The 15849-nt window shown below is 43.5% G+C and overlaps 1 protein-coding gene across 1 annotated transcript; it reads left to right on the top strand.

The window, feature by feature from the left end:
- Positions 1 to 448: 448 nt before the first annotated feature.
- Positions 449 to 15826, top strand: LOC101850864 (the record flags this gene model as incomplete). Its single annotated transcript, XM_005112948.3, is given in 2 exon segments — positions 449 to 592; positions 11409 to 15826. A coding segment is annotated over 1 exon segment (4362 nt), but the record flags the coding sequence as incomplete, so codon positions are not given.
- Between the last annotated feature and the right edge of the window lie 23 nt (positions 15827 to 15849).

Genomic DNA, 15849 nt, shown 5'->3' with positions numbered 1-15849 from the left:
ATATTATATAGACTCCATTATTGTATGAAAAAAATGTCAAAGTTCCCACCTCCCGCTACAAACCTATAGGCATCTCTGGCAACGGACCCCCCTTTAAGTTGTCTATATTATTATTGTACGAATATTTATAAATACATGATGTAGTATAAAGCTTTCGTTTTAAAAAATAGACAAACGCTGGACCAGGCAATCGTTGGTGTGTTTTACTGCAAAGCACAGTTTCTAGTAGAAATTGTAAGACAAATTAACTACTCTACCATGCCCAAAAGTATTTCATCACGTAATAATAATTCTTAAAAACGTTTTGATCTCTGCTTTATTAGATTATGATGTTATTATTATTATTATTATTTTATAATGCGATGAGTAAACTGTCTCGGGCTTACTGCCATAGCAACACGCTCCACCGCGCGATGTCTTCTGGGTAGCATTTCCGGCGTCCCTAGTGTTAATGGAGGAATAATAAAGTGCTTGAGTGCGCGGGACAACGCGTAAATATTTATCCTGTTCTTGATTCCTATGACGGATATTTCGTTTGGTTTTGGAGAGTCAGCCTGATCTTAAATTGACACATGGATCCTCAACTGTACAGGTGATTGTCAAAGCAACTCTTTAACCTTTTAATTCGGTTTTGAAGGCAAACTGAAACTACGACGTGTTTAGTGTCGCCGACGCATGTTCACACACAATACAAACACTGAACAGGTTCCTACGAGGAAACTGCGGGCCATGTTTACGTGTTGTCGTATTTTGTATGTTCCATTTCTCGCTTAAACCACTAGGATTAATTTGTGCTTTCAGGAATAAACAAATTAGGTCTATGCCAAAGTCATATAGATCTAGGCCTTGCACTAGATCTACGTTTTTTTAGTTTATTTAGAACGAATTAAGTCTAAAGTTAAAGTCTAACTCAAATGACTTGAAATGTTTAAAGTTAAGGAGAATTGACCTCCACGAATGGAGTTATGGAATTTGAAGCAAGTTTAGCAAGGGCAATTGATACAGAAAGAAAACTAGATGAAAGGGTGGGGCTGCTTGCAAAATGAACTTCATCTTATTTGGCTTAAATTAATTTGGCGGGTTAGTGATCAGTCCTACTCATTGCACATGACATAGGCTATAGGCCTACTGACCAATAATGGATATTTTTATACTTTTGCAGAGTGCAGAGCATCTTCATTTGTATTGGCCAGCAACAATGATATACTTGTTGCAAGTGGGCTTTTCTTTAACTCCTTTCAATTAAATAGCAAACATATTTGTAACCTCTGTACGCAACTTCAGTCAGAAACTGACAACAAATCTTTTGAAGAACTTCCAGAAGGCAGGATCGTGGGGCTGGGTGGGGAAGAAAGGGAACTGTGAGAGGGAGGGAAAAGGGATACTAGAGCTTAAAACTTTCATGTAACCACAAATTTAAAATCTGACAGTGGGCTATGGATTTTTAAGTCGATCTACATATTCAACACATCTGCCCGGTAATTAGCATACAAAGGCTTTCAGAAGAAAGTGCAAGGATTACCTGTGCCATAAATTGTATATCTGTTATAACAGTGTTGTACTCTGAACTAATCAAAGAACAGAAAAGAAAACCCAGCTGAAAAGACTGACACAGAAACTGAAACAGAAACTTAGACATGGTAGATGGAGAAGATGGAATATCTTCAGGTCAAATTGCAAGTGAATATATTATGATGTCTAAGTGAACTCATTTCATTAGGCAAGGAGCGATAACTCCGTACGTCGCAGGTTGAATCAGAATACGCGATTTCCGTGGGGGAATGAATGGCTCGGTCATTGTTTTTCGTGTGGTTTTATTTAACGGTGCCTGCTACTGCTATTTTAGGCAATATTTTGAAACATGCGAAAGTTATTAGGGTCATGACTAGAAGATGGCTTATTTTGTTATCGTGGAACTTTTTAAAGAGAATTTAGATTTTTTTTTTTTTTGTATATATACGGAAATACATAAGCCAATCTGTTTCCATTGGCAACAATGACGTAGGACAACAGTTGAAGCAAAACGAAAGCCCCTACGTAACGCTTTTTGCTTAACCAAATGACTGCGGTCTAATGCTTCAATTTTCTGAGTACATTGATGACTGTTGGTTCCACTGACTCAGACTTCACTTCAGTGATTAATTTCCAACTGTTGAGAAGAACATGATACTTTTCTCCCCGGGGGGGGGGGGGGGGGGGGGATTTGTGTTAGTGTAAGAAAAGTGTAAGAAGAAGGGGGGGGGGCTGGTCTGTTCAGTTGGTTTGTTTATAGTTTGAATGAAAATCGTCAGTTTTCATTGGAGCGTTATTTTTGTGTTTGTGGCCTATCGGTAACGATTTCTAAGATCAGCTGATTGCATAAAAATGGCTCTGTAATTTGAACTTTGCAAATAATTTCTTTTCACAATGGACAGTGACAAGCACATTCAAAAATGAATGCCGATTGAAGAAATCTATTTATATTATAATTGTGAAAGTTCGTCACTTGGGTCTCCTAAAACTTCGGATCCACTAAACTTACGAATTTGAAAACATTAACGGTGGTTCAGAATCGTTTAAAGGGTGCACAGTTATATCAAGGAGTCTGAAGTCGCTGTTGTTTTATTTTCAGTTTTTCATCAGTTTCGTTTAGATCTAATCTTGGGAAAATCCGTCTTCTAACTAAGACGCCATTGTAAACAAGTAAGGTTTCCGTTCACAAGCAGTGCGCAATGTTCCCACTATGACTTGACGATCGATTCTTTTGAGTCCGTTCATCAAACGACTTCCTCCAATCGCAAATATGTCAAATTTTTATTGAAGATGGATGGGTACTTTTTACACTGAAAGCAAGACAAATGAACAAGCTTTAAATATGTATGCCGAAAAATTAACGAGCGCCTGATTCCACCACGTCATGACACATATATAGCGGCCGAAAATATAGCAGCTTCCTGTGTTAATTAAATTACAAATTGTTGTAAGTCTTTTCTTAGACTTTTGTCTGTGTCGTGACTTTATGTGTGCCAATCAGTTATCCACCTGTATGCTTTTGTTTTTTATTGACTTGTATTTTAGACAAAATACTAATTAATTTTTATAGTTATCCTCCCAGCAGAAGAAAGCTAAGTAAACTGCTTTTATGCTTTTTAGTGGCGTTGTAGTAGTTGTTTCATTTGATGAGTCAGGAAGCATTCCCAAAGGGGGGACATTAACATGTTCTTATGCACAGCAGAATTGTAAATGGGCTGATTTATCAATGTCATGCTCATACTGTGCCAGAACAACATAGGGGGGACTGCTGCTTTTTCTTTCCTCTTCCTTACTATCGTCATTTTTCCTCTACTTCTTTTGTATGTTTGTCATTCTCTTGTGACCCGCTATTTCCCGGGTGCCTTGATAGTCGAAGCAGACTTTGTGCTGTTGAGGTTAGAGAGGTGAGCAGAGTAAGTCTGATTCCCTGTAAGGACTTTTCTGTTGACATCCACCCCTTGACTCTCATATGACCTTTCGCAATTGCAATAAATCCTTTCTAAAGCAAAAAACTGAGTCAGGAAACAGTCGATGACAACAGTGCTGGCTCAGAGTAAAGCTTGGCTCATTATCTCCCCTTTTTTATGTGTGTAATCTGCTTAAGCTGCTGCTACATGTATCGTTAGTTATCTTAGAATTTTTACTCTTTTGTTCATAAAATGTTGTAATGTAGGAGAAAGGGTGGAGTTTATCTTCTTTCTTCTTCTTCTCTCTCTCGCTCGAGATACCGCAGTGTTAATGACAGTTAATGTTCTTTCTTTATCCTCGACCTTATGAAGTTGCGAGCGCCGTTAAAACTTTACTACTAAACTCAAACTAAACTGCCAGTACCCGTGTGTATGTGTGTGACTGTCTATCATGTGACTCTCTCACCCGACTGAATTTTCAGATATCCGGATCGCTGAAATGACTAACTGGGTAGCGCGCCATTGTTGTGTGGTTTGCGGTGAGTAGGGGCTTGTCATGCACTCTCACTGGGTTCCCAGCTCAGACTTCACCGAATGAACTAAAGTCACACTTTTTGTATGCCGTAGGTCCTAGCTTTCACTATTAAAATATAGCTCTACATGAGGAGTCCACTGAAAGACGAGCATCGTCACAATCTGGAAATTGTGAGGGTGTCAATTTTAAAACTTTGTGGACTCATAACTTCACATTTGTTTGACTGGTGGTTTATTTTATGTTTGTTGGATGGGAAATCTAACAACAATAATCAACCAGCATCGTGCAGTTGAGCAGAAGTACAGTTATGAGTCGACTAGTGTTCAAAATTGATACCCTCACCATTTTCAGTTTATGACTATCCCTGTTTTTTCAGTGAACTCCTCATAGTTGTCCTTGTATAGAGCCGAGATACCTTATCTTGTTGTCCTTGTAGAGAGCCGAGATACCTTATCTTGTTGTCCTTGTATAGAGCCGAGATACCTTATCTTGTGCTATGATTTTTCCTATTTTAGAATATAGTTTTAGTCTCTGCTTTGACCTGTGTGCCTTTGAAGTGAACTTACAGAGAGGAATGCACAATAGAGACTGTATAAACGTGCTCTCTTCATTGGGACCCAGGATTTGGAACATCTTAGCTGAGTCTGGCCCAACAGAGTGAAAATAATGATAATAATAATAATAATAATAATAATAATAATAAATAGCATTAAGGCTATATTGCGCATTTCCATTTTCTAAAAAAAATGCTCAATGTGCATTTCATCGGAAAAGACATCACATCTTAAAAATTAATTGACATACATGTACATAAAATAAAGTATTTTACATATATTTAATATCTATTTATACATGTAAAAATTTATATGAGAAAAACAGTCTCGCAGTGAGGTTGGAAATGCATTCACTAAAAATAGACAATGCAATAAAAATTCACAAACGGTCACAACAAAATCGAAATGTGAGTAATTAGATGATTTCATTAAAGTATTTGTTCTGTACAGATAGAAAAACATTTTGTGCTGTGGATGACAAGTCATGCTGAATGGGGCTTGAGGCTTCAGTCAGAGAGTGAACGGTACCGCCTGTGGGACCTTTGACCTGTGGTTGTTATACCGAACTTTTGCTAAAACAGTTTGGAAAATAAAAAAAGGAAAGTAAAACAGTTCGGGTTTTTTAAAAATAAAGTATATATAAATAAATATATATATATAATTAATTTATCATCTCTATTGATTCGGCACTTATATGACCTTTTATTGTGTTGCAAGTGCCGTAAAACTCTTACTAAAACTAAACATCTCTGTTGATGTAGAGTAGACGTCAAGTCAAGTGGAAGCCTAGCTGACATTTTCCTGGGACTACTTGCTAGTGCTAGGACATTCTGTCCCCTTCATATTAACACCTTTCTTCTCACCATTAGGCATTGCCCTGTATTTTATATATATATATATATATATATATATATATATATATATATATTTTTTTTTTTTTTTTTTTTTTTTTTAAATAAATTTTTATGTGTGTGTGTGTGTCACGACAAGTTGGAATCGGGTGCTCGTCAATTTTTGCACGTGTGGAATTATTGGTATCATCTTAAAGCTTGTTCATTTGACCATCTTTCAATTTAAAAAAACCACATCTCGCTTATATAAAAGTGGAAATATTTGCTACTGAAGGAGGTGGGGGTGGCCTGGTTTCGGAGATAAAAATAGCTGAAGTTTGTTGATTTCCAAAGCTTGAGAGTCTTTGGGAACTTAAACTTTACATTTGCTGTTCCTTTAATCAACGTTTTCCTGTAAAATCCTCACAGAAAATTAATATTTCTAAAAAAGGACTTATATAAGGTGTTGAGCCAAAAACAAAAACTGGAAGAAAAACAATTTGTCAAACTGGACGAATAATGCCAGTATCTTCGTTTGCATTATTTTGACGAGCGCATGATTTCACCACGATTCCTCATGTATTTGTTTGTTTTTGAAAAATTATACGTAGATCTAGATCTTGACATAATTCTAGTATGTAGATTGTCATGACGTGTATGTGTGTGCCAAGATTCGGGTCAGAGGCTTCTATTCCAGCATACGTAACGCAATAAGGAAGGACAGAGACATTTATAATGAGATAAGATAAGCTATGATACGGTAGATGAGATAAATCTGTATTTTCCATATACGGGATTCATTTCGTCGGCGGAGAATTCTAACCGTCCAACTCCGATTTCGTAAATTTTGCAGGAGAGACAAAAAACTGAATTCAAAGGCTCCTATGGGGATTTACTATCTTTAAATGCGCTAGACTGGAATACATGACTCTACTTTTAAGTATTTAAAACAAAATTGCCGAAATTTTATCATTTTAAGTGCTAAACCAGAGTTGTACGGATAGACCGCTCAGTTTTGGATTTCTAACCGTCCAAGTGTCGACGAACGAATTGTTCGTTTAGAATTCTCCAACCCGGCGGGGACGCCACGCGCTTCGTTACGTCTAACTCAGTCATCGTGACACGTTAGTGTTACCGAACAACTCGAAATGACTACACCTGCAGTCAATCCAACAGGAAGCCTACTATAAAAGTTCTAATTAGTACTACATAGTACTGTAGATCTAGAATCTAACAATAATACTGTTTTTATATCTAAAACTGAACGTCGCACTTTATTTCCACATAATTCTAATTAGGCAATGGGCTTGTCGACAGATTAAGTGCGTCGTTAAGTTTTTACTATAAAGCTACTATTTGATCCTCCATTCTCAAGGAAATTGTGAGAAGGATTGGTTTCTTGTCTAGCTACAAGAGAGAGAGAGAGAGAGAGAGCGAGAGAGAGAGAGAGAGAGAGAGAAGGGGGGGACTGAGAGAGAGAGAGGGGGGGAGGGGTCTGAAAGAGAGAGAGAGAGAGAAAGAGAGAGAGAGGGGGGGGGCAGAGAAGAATTTCCGTATACGAATTGTCTTCATGGAGCTTCTTTTATGGCCAATTTTTCCTGTTTGAAGTACAGATTTTGTCGCAGTGCTTGCTCTCTAGTCACTAGCATAATAGTTCTTTCATTTATCATTTTCCTCCATGTTTTCCTGTCCTCGGTTATTTCTTCACTGATGCTGACATCTACTCCAAGCTTAGATAATCTGTTTTTGCAGATGTCTTTGTACCTCAGTTTTGACCTTCCCCTTGGTCTCTTTCCCTGGGCAAGTTGTCCATAGAGAAATTGCTTCGGAATCCGGTTGTCGTCCATTCTCTTGACATGGCCCAGCCATCTCAATCTTCTTAAACTCAGGATTATTCGTATAGTTGATTCATTATGAGCGACAACAGCAGCATCACCGGCAAAGAAAAGGTCTCGTATTCTTGTTTGGTTTGTTGATTTTGGTCTTGGCTCGAAGTCGAGCAAGATTGAAAAGCGACCCATCAGTTCTCCAGTGGAAGAAACTGAAATGCTTCTAACTCTAAAAACATGGTTTAACTTGGTTGGAAGACTCTAGAAGTAATATGATTTTTTTAAAGCTCAACTAAACCTCATATAATGCATCCCCAACTAATGTATGGCCTAATTAAATAACACATTTTACATAGAAAGTCATCAAGATGAGGTTTACCATAGCAGCATCCAGTGTCAACAGGAATGAATTATCCTCTTGTCCAAGCACCATTATGAGGCTTTAAAATGCTCTACCCAATGAAGCTAAAGCTCTGGTTGGCTAAAAATAACTACATAAACCAAAACACAATACACTGCATGTCAAATTAGACTTAACCGTGGGTTTTGACTTGCGCACTGGTGACGTACTCAGTTCTAGATTGTCATAGAACTTGTGGTAGTCAGATGGCACAACAGACTTCATTTCTTGCATGTGTTATTAAAGTTCTCTATGGACGAATTAAACTTTCTACCCTGGTACAGAGGCAGTCCCTTCATGTCTTTATGGAGAATGTCTGTGGACTCGCCACGCTTCAAAGGTAGATGTGACCAGTCATCATCAAATCTCAGTTTGTATTTAATTTGACCATCTGGTGTGTAAACTCTGGTTGGTTAGTTTGATGAAATCAGAAAAGATACAATGAGTCAAATACTTGACTACATATGGCTTCACTTTCCAACTTTCTTCCATTAGCCTGACATAATCAGCTGTGTAGTAGATGTGCTGTGAGCACTGTCCAACTCCATCTGTGTATAGCCCTTCTCCAGGAATTTTAATGTTACAGTTTTACCATTGACAGAGCTGAAATGTAACAGTGCAGAACTCATTGTGACTTTGCAGTTCTGATACAACCACATCCATCTGAATATAATGATCTGGGGTCAAATCAGATGACAAAAAAATCAGCCACACAAGGAGCAAATTTATTTACAGTCAGAGCACCTTTGCATTCATTTGAGACATAACATACACAGTCCTTGCTCTCTAGTTCCTATACTGTGAAATTGTGTTCCTATACTGTGAAATTGTGTACATTCAATTTCGTCTTGTAGTACAAAGCAGAAGCATTGGTGCGTGGATATAGCAGAACTGATTGCTGGTCCATTTTGATGTACATGTATTTGATTTTGGGGCTGTCTTTTTTGTATGTCCCCTCTTCCACATTCCCCTCCTCAAAGCCCACACAAAGATGACACCTATCTTTTCGAGGATGGAACCATGACAGGTTCATAGCATTGATCTTCTCTTTAAACTTGAAGGTTTAAAGACTCATACTTTTCTTGATACAAACGGCGGTACATTGCCTGTAAGCTCTGGAAAACAGGTTCCAAGCATAACTTACTCTTACTGGAGTCCTTCGGCAATAGTGAGACGGCAACTTGGGCAGATCACGAAGAAACTGTTTAAGTACCTTTGATGCTGTAGTCTCCTCCCTAACCCTTTTTCTCTGAACTGGAACCTCACCCTCTGCTACACCCAACCCACATGTGAGAACAATGTGAACACACTAGATCTAGTAACAAAGTACAGGACTTAAGAAGAAAACCGTGCACTCTTTGACTCTGGCCCCATTCACTCGCAGATGGGACTTCATGGACCACGATCTTCTGCTTTCTCTCTCCTTTTTCTCCACAGGCTCGACACAGTCGACCAACCCTTTAACAAAAGCAACCTTTTTCTGATTTTACATTTATTTAAAACCAAACGCCTCCATCAGAGCAAAACTTTATCGCCGTGTTCCACAATGGCGAGCTACCTAAACGAATTAGAAATATACGGTTAGAATTTCTCTTTAAAACAAGACTTTTGTCTGTCAAAATTGTTCTAGATTTTAATAGGACATAGCCATTCGTCATGTCGATCTATTTTAAGGAAAAAAGAATTTTATTTATAATCAAACGCCTCCTTCAGAGCGTAACGTTATCGCCGTGATCCACAATGGCGGACTACCTAAACGAGTTAGACGGTTAGAATTCTTCAGTCACGGAAGTCAGTCGGAATATACGGTTAGAATTTCTCTTTAAAACAAGACTTTTGTTTGTCAAAATTGTTCTAGATTCTAATAGGACGTAGCCATTCGTTATGTCAATCTATTTTAAGGAAAAAAGCAATTCGAGAAAATTTGGAGTTAGACGGTTAGAATTCTCTGCCGACGATTTGTTTAGTATTTTACAACCCCCGCCCCCCCCCCCTCTCTCTCTCTTTCTCTCTCTTTCTCTCTCTCTCTCTCTCTCTCTCTCTCTCTCTCTCTCTCTTCTCTCTTTCTCTTTCTCTCTCTCTCTCTTTTCTCTCTCTCTCTTTTCTCTCTCTCTCTTTTCTCTCTCTCTCTCTCTTTTCTCTCTCTCTCTTTCTCTCTCTCTCTTTCTCTCCACTCTATTTCACATACACACACACACACATACACACACATACACACACACACACACATAGACACACACACACATACACACACACACACACACACGTACATACACATATGCATTGCTGCTCAGTTATATTATGCATGTGATTGTAAGCCTACGTGTGTGTGCATGTGTGTGTTTATGTGTATGTATGTCTGTGTGTGTCTATGTCTGTGTGTGTGTGTGTGCGTGTATGTGTAGGTGTGTGTGTGTGTGTGTGCGTGTATGTGTAGGTGTGTGTGTGTGTGTGTGTGTGTGTGTGTGTGTGTACACGTGGTGAAACACCAAACCAATGTGCCAGGGTCTGGACAATAACGATGTATCTTATCTTATCGTATCTTATCTTATATATTCACACATATGAAATACTCACACAAACAAACCAACAATCATACTCATAATATATGGGTCTAAATGAACCATTGTCAACAATCATAATGTTTACGCTAGATACATAATAAACCGTATCTGTGTTCATTCCTTTCTCTATGTGTGATCTGTGGGTGGTTGGCGGATGCTCTGGTGTAGTTTGACCTGAATTCTTTCCTATCAAACAACTGTCGTCATGTCTTCTGTTTGTGGGTGGTTGGTGGGTGCTCTGCTGTGGTTTGCTCCTTCTTTCCTATCAAACATCTATCGTCCTTATCTCCCCTCCTTTTTTTTTTGTATTTGTTACTCTCTTGTAACACCTCTAATCTTCAGCACTTGTAACTTATATGACCTTATCGTGTTACAAGTGCTGTAAAACTTGTAACTTATAATTTTCTGAAAAGCGACCGGATTGCCAAAGACCTTATGCTGCAATCTGTCTTTGGAATGCCGTAGTGCCATCCCTTGGAGCGCTGCAAGTTAAAGCGTTAAAGGTTATTAATTCTCTTTTTTAAATGGAGATTTTTAATACCTTATTGTGTTACAAGTGCCGTAAAACTCTTACTAAAAAAAAAACGTTCGTCAGTTTGTGTGTTACCTTCTTGCAACACCTATAATCCCCGGCACTGATGTGACCTGATTGTGTGACTTGCAAGTGCCGTAAAACCATCGCTCAAAGTGAAAAACCTGTACACTTGTGTTATTGTCGGTGTGATGAAGATGAAATAATTAGACCTAGTTTATGTGTGCTTAGAATTGTGTACTGCATAAATTGTACATGGCAGGCAGAATCTGTCTGTCTGTCTGTCTGTCTGTCTATCTATCTATCTATCTATCTATCTATCTGTCTATCTATCTATCTATCTATCTATCTGTCTATTTATCTATCTATCTGTCTGTCTATCTATCTATCTATCTGTCTATCTATCTATCTATCTATCTGTCTATCTATCTATCTATCTATCTGTCTGTCTATTTATCTATCTATCTGTCTGTCTATCTATCTATCTATCTGTCTATCTATCTATCTATCTATCTATCTATCTATCTATCTATCTATCTATCTATCTATATATCTATCTATCTATCTATCTATCTATCTATAATATACCCCACTTTGCCCTCCCCCCCTCCCCCACCTTACCCCGACCCTCCTTCTATTTTGTGTTTGTTACTCTCTTGTAACACCTCTAATCTTTGACACTTATATTTTGACCTTATCGTGTTACAAATGCTGTAAAACTCTTACTAAAACTGAACTGTTTCAGTGAGAGCAGCGCGGGAAGCCGGCGAGTGATGGGCGGACAGGTGTCGGGGGCCGACCATGAGCCGACACAGCGGTCCTCTCACCTCTAGATCCACATCCACATCCAGGGCCGCGGCCAGCAGACAGGGAACCATCCACACGGACAACCCAGAGCTGCTCAAACTGCTCCGAGAAAATTCCGCAGACGCGGCTCTCTACGACAAGACACGCGCAAAATCCAAGACACCCAGAAATACGGGTTCAAAGACACCCAGAAACCAGGAATCCAAAACGCCCAGAAATCCGGATACAATTGAGACACCCAGAAATCCGAATACAATTGAGACACCCAGAAATCCGAATACAATTGAGACACCCAGAAATCCGAATACAATTGAGACACCCAGAAATCCGAATACAATTGAGACATCTGCAAAACCCGAGGAGAAAGCGAGAGTGTCTTGGGGGAAAGTGGACAGCAAAGACGATGCCGACTCGGGACATTTTGAAGGCGAGGAATATCTGGTGTCCGATCTGAAGCAAGGGGCCGGGCAACAGAACGATTCCAAGCAAGGGGCCGGGCAACAGAACGGTTCCTCTGTCTCCCACAGTACGGCGCGAGGAGGTAGCGGCGGTGACGTAGACAAGCGACAACGTTCTATGAACGATTCTGTCGCCGGGAAAAACGACACTAGATTTGAAGAGGCGAGATTTGGCGAGGTGAGACGTGACGTGTCCGTCAACTGGGATTCTGAGAACTACGACACAGCTGGGAAGGTCGCTGTTGTCGCTGGCAGAAGTAGCGGTGGTGGTCGCGGTGACGGTAAGGAAACAGTAGAACCCTCCGAGATAAAAGACTCCAGGGAACCACAGGGAGAGGCAGACCGCCCCAGCCACCAACAGCCGTTTGTTTTGTCTGACGTGGCCGAGTCTGACCGGGACACGGTGAAAAGCGCGGGGTCTTCCAGCTCGGAGCTCGCACGGATCCGGAGCCCATCCAGAAAGTCACTGAACTTCGGGTTTGAAGACGCCTTAAAACCGCCATCGCCTGTGAGCGGCGCGGCAACGAAGAACCAGCAACCCGAGGGTGGGGACAATCGGAATGACAATCGGAATGAGCAGAAACCCGGCGTGGATAAGATTAAGAATGACGGAGAGAGTGTAAGAGCGGAGGTTGAGAAAGAAGACGGAGACGAGAGGGATTCTCAACACAACACGCCCACAAAGCGGCTCACCTCAGAGGACGATCCGTCTGCTCGTACAGCGACAGCCACCCGCCAACCGCTCGCCCAAAGACACCCACCACCCCCTCCCACCACCTCATACAGCGGCGCGTCACCCCGAGCATCCAAATCTTCCTTCCAACCGCCGCAGCCGTCTGTCTCTAGCTCCGCGGTCATCAACCCCAGATTGTTCGAGAACTCCCTAGAGGACCGGACGCTGCACCTGGACAACGCCTCCCACCCCCGCTTCTCGGCGCCCTACTCCTCACAGAGACTCAAACCCCGCGGGGACACGGCCAAGCGCTCTAGCGTGTTGACCACCGCAGCGTCATCATCGTCAGTCACCGCTACACCCAGGGACAGTCTCCACCCGGCGTCAGGTGACGCTAATTATAGTAACAGCCAGCAGCAGAGAGGAAACGAGGCACCGAGCGAGGGTCGTCAAGGTCACCCCCCGCCGACCGAGTCTGTTGTGGCAGACAGCCTTGACCTTGGCTTTGAGAAAGACAGTCTAGAGGGGATCGAGAGCGACGATAAGGTGAGAGCCGAGAAGGACAGCAATAACGAAGGTAGGATAGTCGATAACGACGACAACAACGCTGCTTTCCGAGCTGACGAAAAGGACGATACGGCGAACGACAACAACAACAATAATAACAACGACAGGCTAAGTCAAGCTGACAACGACGGAAAACGCAGCAACGTTGTCGAGAACGGGGAGAGTGAAAGTGTACCCGACACAGACAGATCAAATCCCACCCACAACACAGACACAGCACACGACACTGACACAGCACACGACACAGACACAGCACACGACACTGACAGAACTAATCCAGCACACAACACACACGCCAATCTTCCCGAACTTTCGGGTCAGCCTGAGCAACCTCCGACACTAACAAACAACGCAGCAGACGTCAAAACTGCGCCGCCGATATCCTCACCACCGCATCACAACCCCCGGGATCCGGAGGAGAATAACCGAGACTTTGTCGTAAAACCGGATTTTGAAAGACAGCGTTCGAATTCAGACGATACCATCAAAAATGAGCAGATCGATATTCAGCCAGTGAGCGACCAAGAACAGCGATTATCCGCACCCCCGGACGATTTTCTAGAACCGAATCCACGACCGCTACCTCAAGCGGGTGACCAGATTCCGGAAGAACCGGTCGAGTTCGTCTTAAAATCGGATCCCCAAAAACAGGGTTCTTCTCGCTACTCGTCGGCGCAGGGGAGCGGCAGGTTTTCCCACCGAGCCCGACACTCGGAAGTGACGTCAGTGACACAAGCCACGCCCCTAGTCACGCCCCTCGGCGTCACCAGCTCAGCGGCCGCACATCACTCAAACCGGACCACGCCCCTGTCGAGGAAAGTCTACGTGGAGTCTCCGACCTTCACCAGGGAGGAGGAAGACGAGTACCGGTTTGTGAGCAGTCGGCTGGAGGGAGTTGAGGAGGAGGAGGGGGAGGGGCGGGCGGAGACCTACAGAGAGCTCGACATGGCGGCCATACAGAGCCAGGGGGGGTTCAGTTCTATCCCGGCCCCTGGGAGAGGCGCTGCGGCTGGGCCGGAGAAACGTGTGCGCTACAGCGACATGGAAGGGAGCCGCTACGAGGATCGGTCTGGGCCTGATCCGGATATGATCGGTTCTTACAGCAAAGCTGGTGGTGGTGGTGGAGGGGAGAAGCGTGGTACCGGTTATCCACCGCGCGGCGCCGACTCGTATGGTGGAGCCCCCCGGCAGAACCCGGCCGCCTACCCCAACGACCGCTACAACAGCTGGGAGGCCGCCGACAAGGAAAATGTTCCGGATCGGTACCCAGAAGATCCGAGGAACCGGAGGAACTACGGATACGGTTCCGGTCAGCCCCATGAACAGCAATACGGTGGGGGGTATAATAATGTGAACCCGGCTGCACAACAGCAACAGCGACAACAGCAACAGCAGCAACAGCAACAACAGCAGTACGGAGACGGCAACCCTCAGGGGTATGCCGCGCAGCAGTCATACTCCAATCAACAACAACAACAACAGAGGCAACCACCGCCTCAGTACGGACAACAACCGCCACCACAACAACAACAACCACAACAACAACAGCAGCAACAGCCGGCGGTGAAGGGCCTCTCCCTCCCCACAGGCCCCTCCTACGACCCGGCCGACGAGGAAGACCTACAGAGAGAGACCACGTACCAGATGGGGCTCCGCACGCGCATACAGGACGCTCACAGACGCGCACAGGAGGTGCACATACCCCGCCTCACCCTGGACCAAGACACGCGCGCCGGTCAAGGTCAGGGTCAGGGTCAATATCGTCAACCACCACAACAGCAGCAGTACGCTGCAGGGTCACGTGGTATGGTGTCGATGGACTTCGCCCAAGACTCTCTCGACTACGGAGGAGGAGGAGGAGGAGGAGGAGGAGGTGAGGTTCTTGGGTTCGGTGAGTATTATGACGATAACAATTACAACAACGATAACAACGATGTTGATGATGACGGGGCGACTTTGACGACGGGCAGACAGACGTACGTCTACCCACGCGACTCTCTCGACGTCTACCGACAGCCTCAGCCTCAACAGTATCATCAGCACCAACAGCAGTATCAGCAGCCGCAGCAGTATCAGCCAGCCAGCAGTAGGTTGGACAACGTTCAGTTTGACAGCCAGGACTACTCGGACTACGAAGACATCCGGCAGCCCCGCGTCAACCCCCAGGTACAACCCCGCTTTTACAACCCGCTCTACGACCGCGGGCCGGAGTCGCTGCAACAGCAACAACAACCACAACAACAACAACAGCAACAGTATCATCAACAGCAACAACAGGGCGGGAATTTTGACACGGCCAGAAGTAACGCGGACGAATCTTTCCGTGGAGACTTCCCGATGGAAGCAGCGAACCCCAGCCCGCCGAAGTACGACTACGTGACACACAACAAGGAAGACTACGGCAAAAAGCCGGAGAAAAGCTACGCCGCCCTGCACAACATCCACAAGGAGGAGAAGGAGAGAGCGCAGGATCTGTTTATCCAACCCAAGCCCAAGGGGAAGGGGGGAGGTATCCTGAAGAACAAGAAGCAGCGAAGCGAACCCACCAGCAGAGAGGGGTCTGAGGCAGGAGACTACTACCCTGGGCCTCAGGGGCAGAGGTTCGGACCCCAGGAGGAGGTGGTGGCGGAGGAGGAGGGGATGAGTGCTGCTGAACAGGTGAGGGGAGACTTGTTGGTGGG

This window comes from Aplysia californica, unplaced genomic scaffold (genome assembly GCF_000002075.1).
Source record: "Aplysia californica isolate F4 #8 unplaced genomic scaffold, AplCal3.0 scaffold01503, whole genome shotgun sequence".
Taxonomy (NCBI): domain Eukaryota; kingdom Metazoa; phylum Mollusca; class Gastropoda; order Aplysiida; family Aplysiidae; genus Aplysia; species Aplysia californica.
The sequence above is the reverse complement of the archived record's forward strand: the minus strand, read 5'-3'. Positions and strand labels throughout refer to the sequence as shown.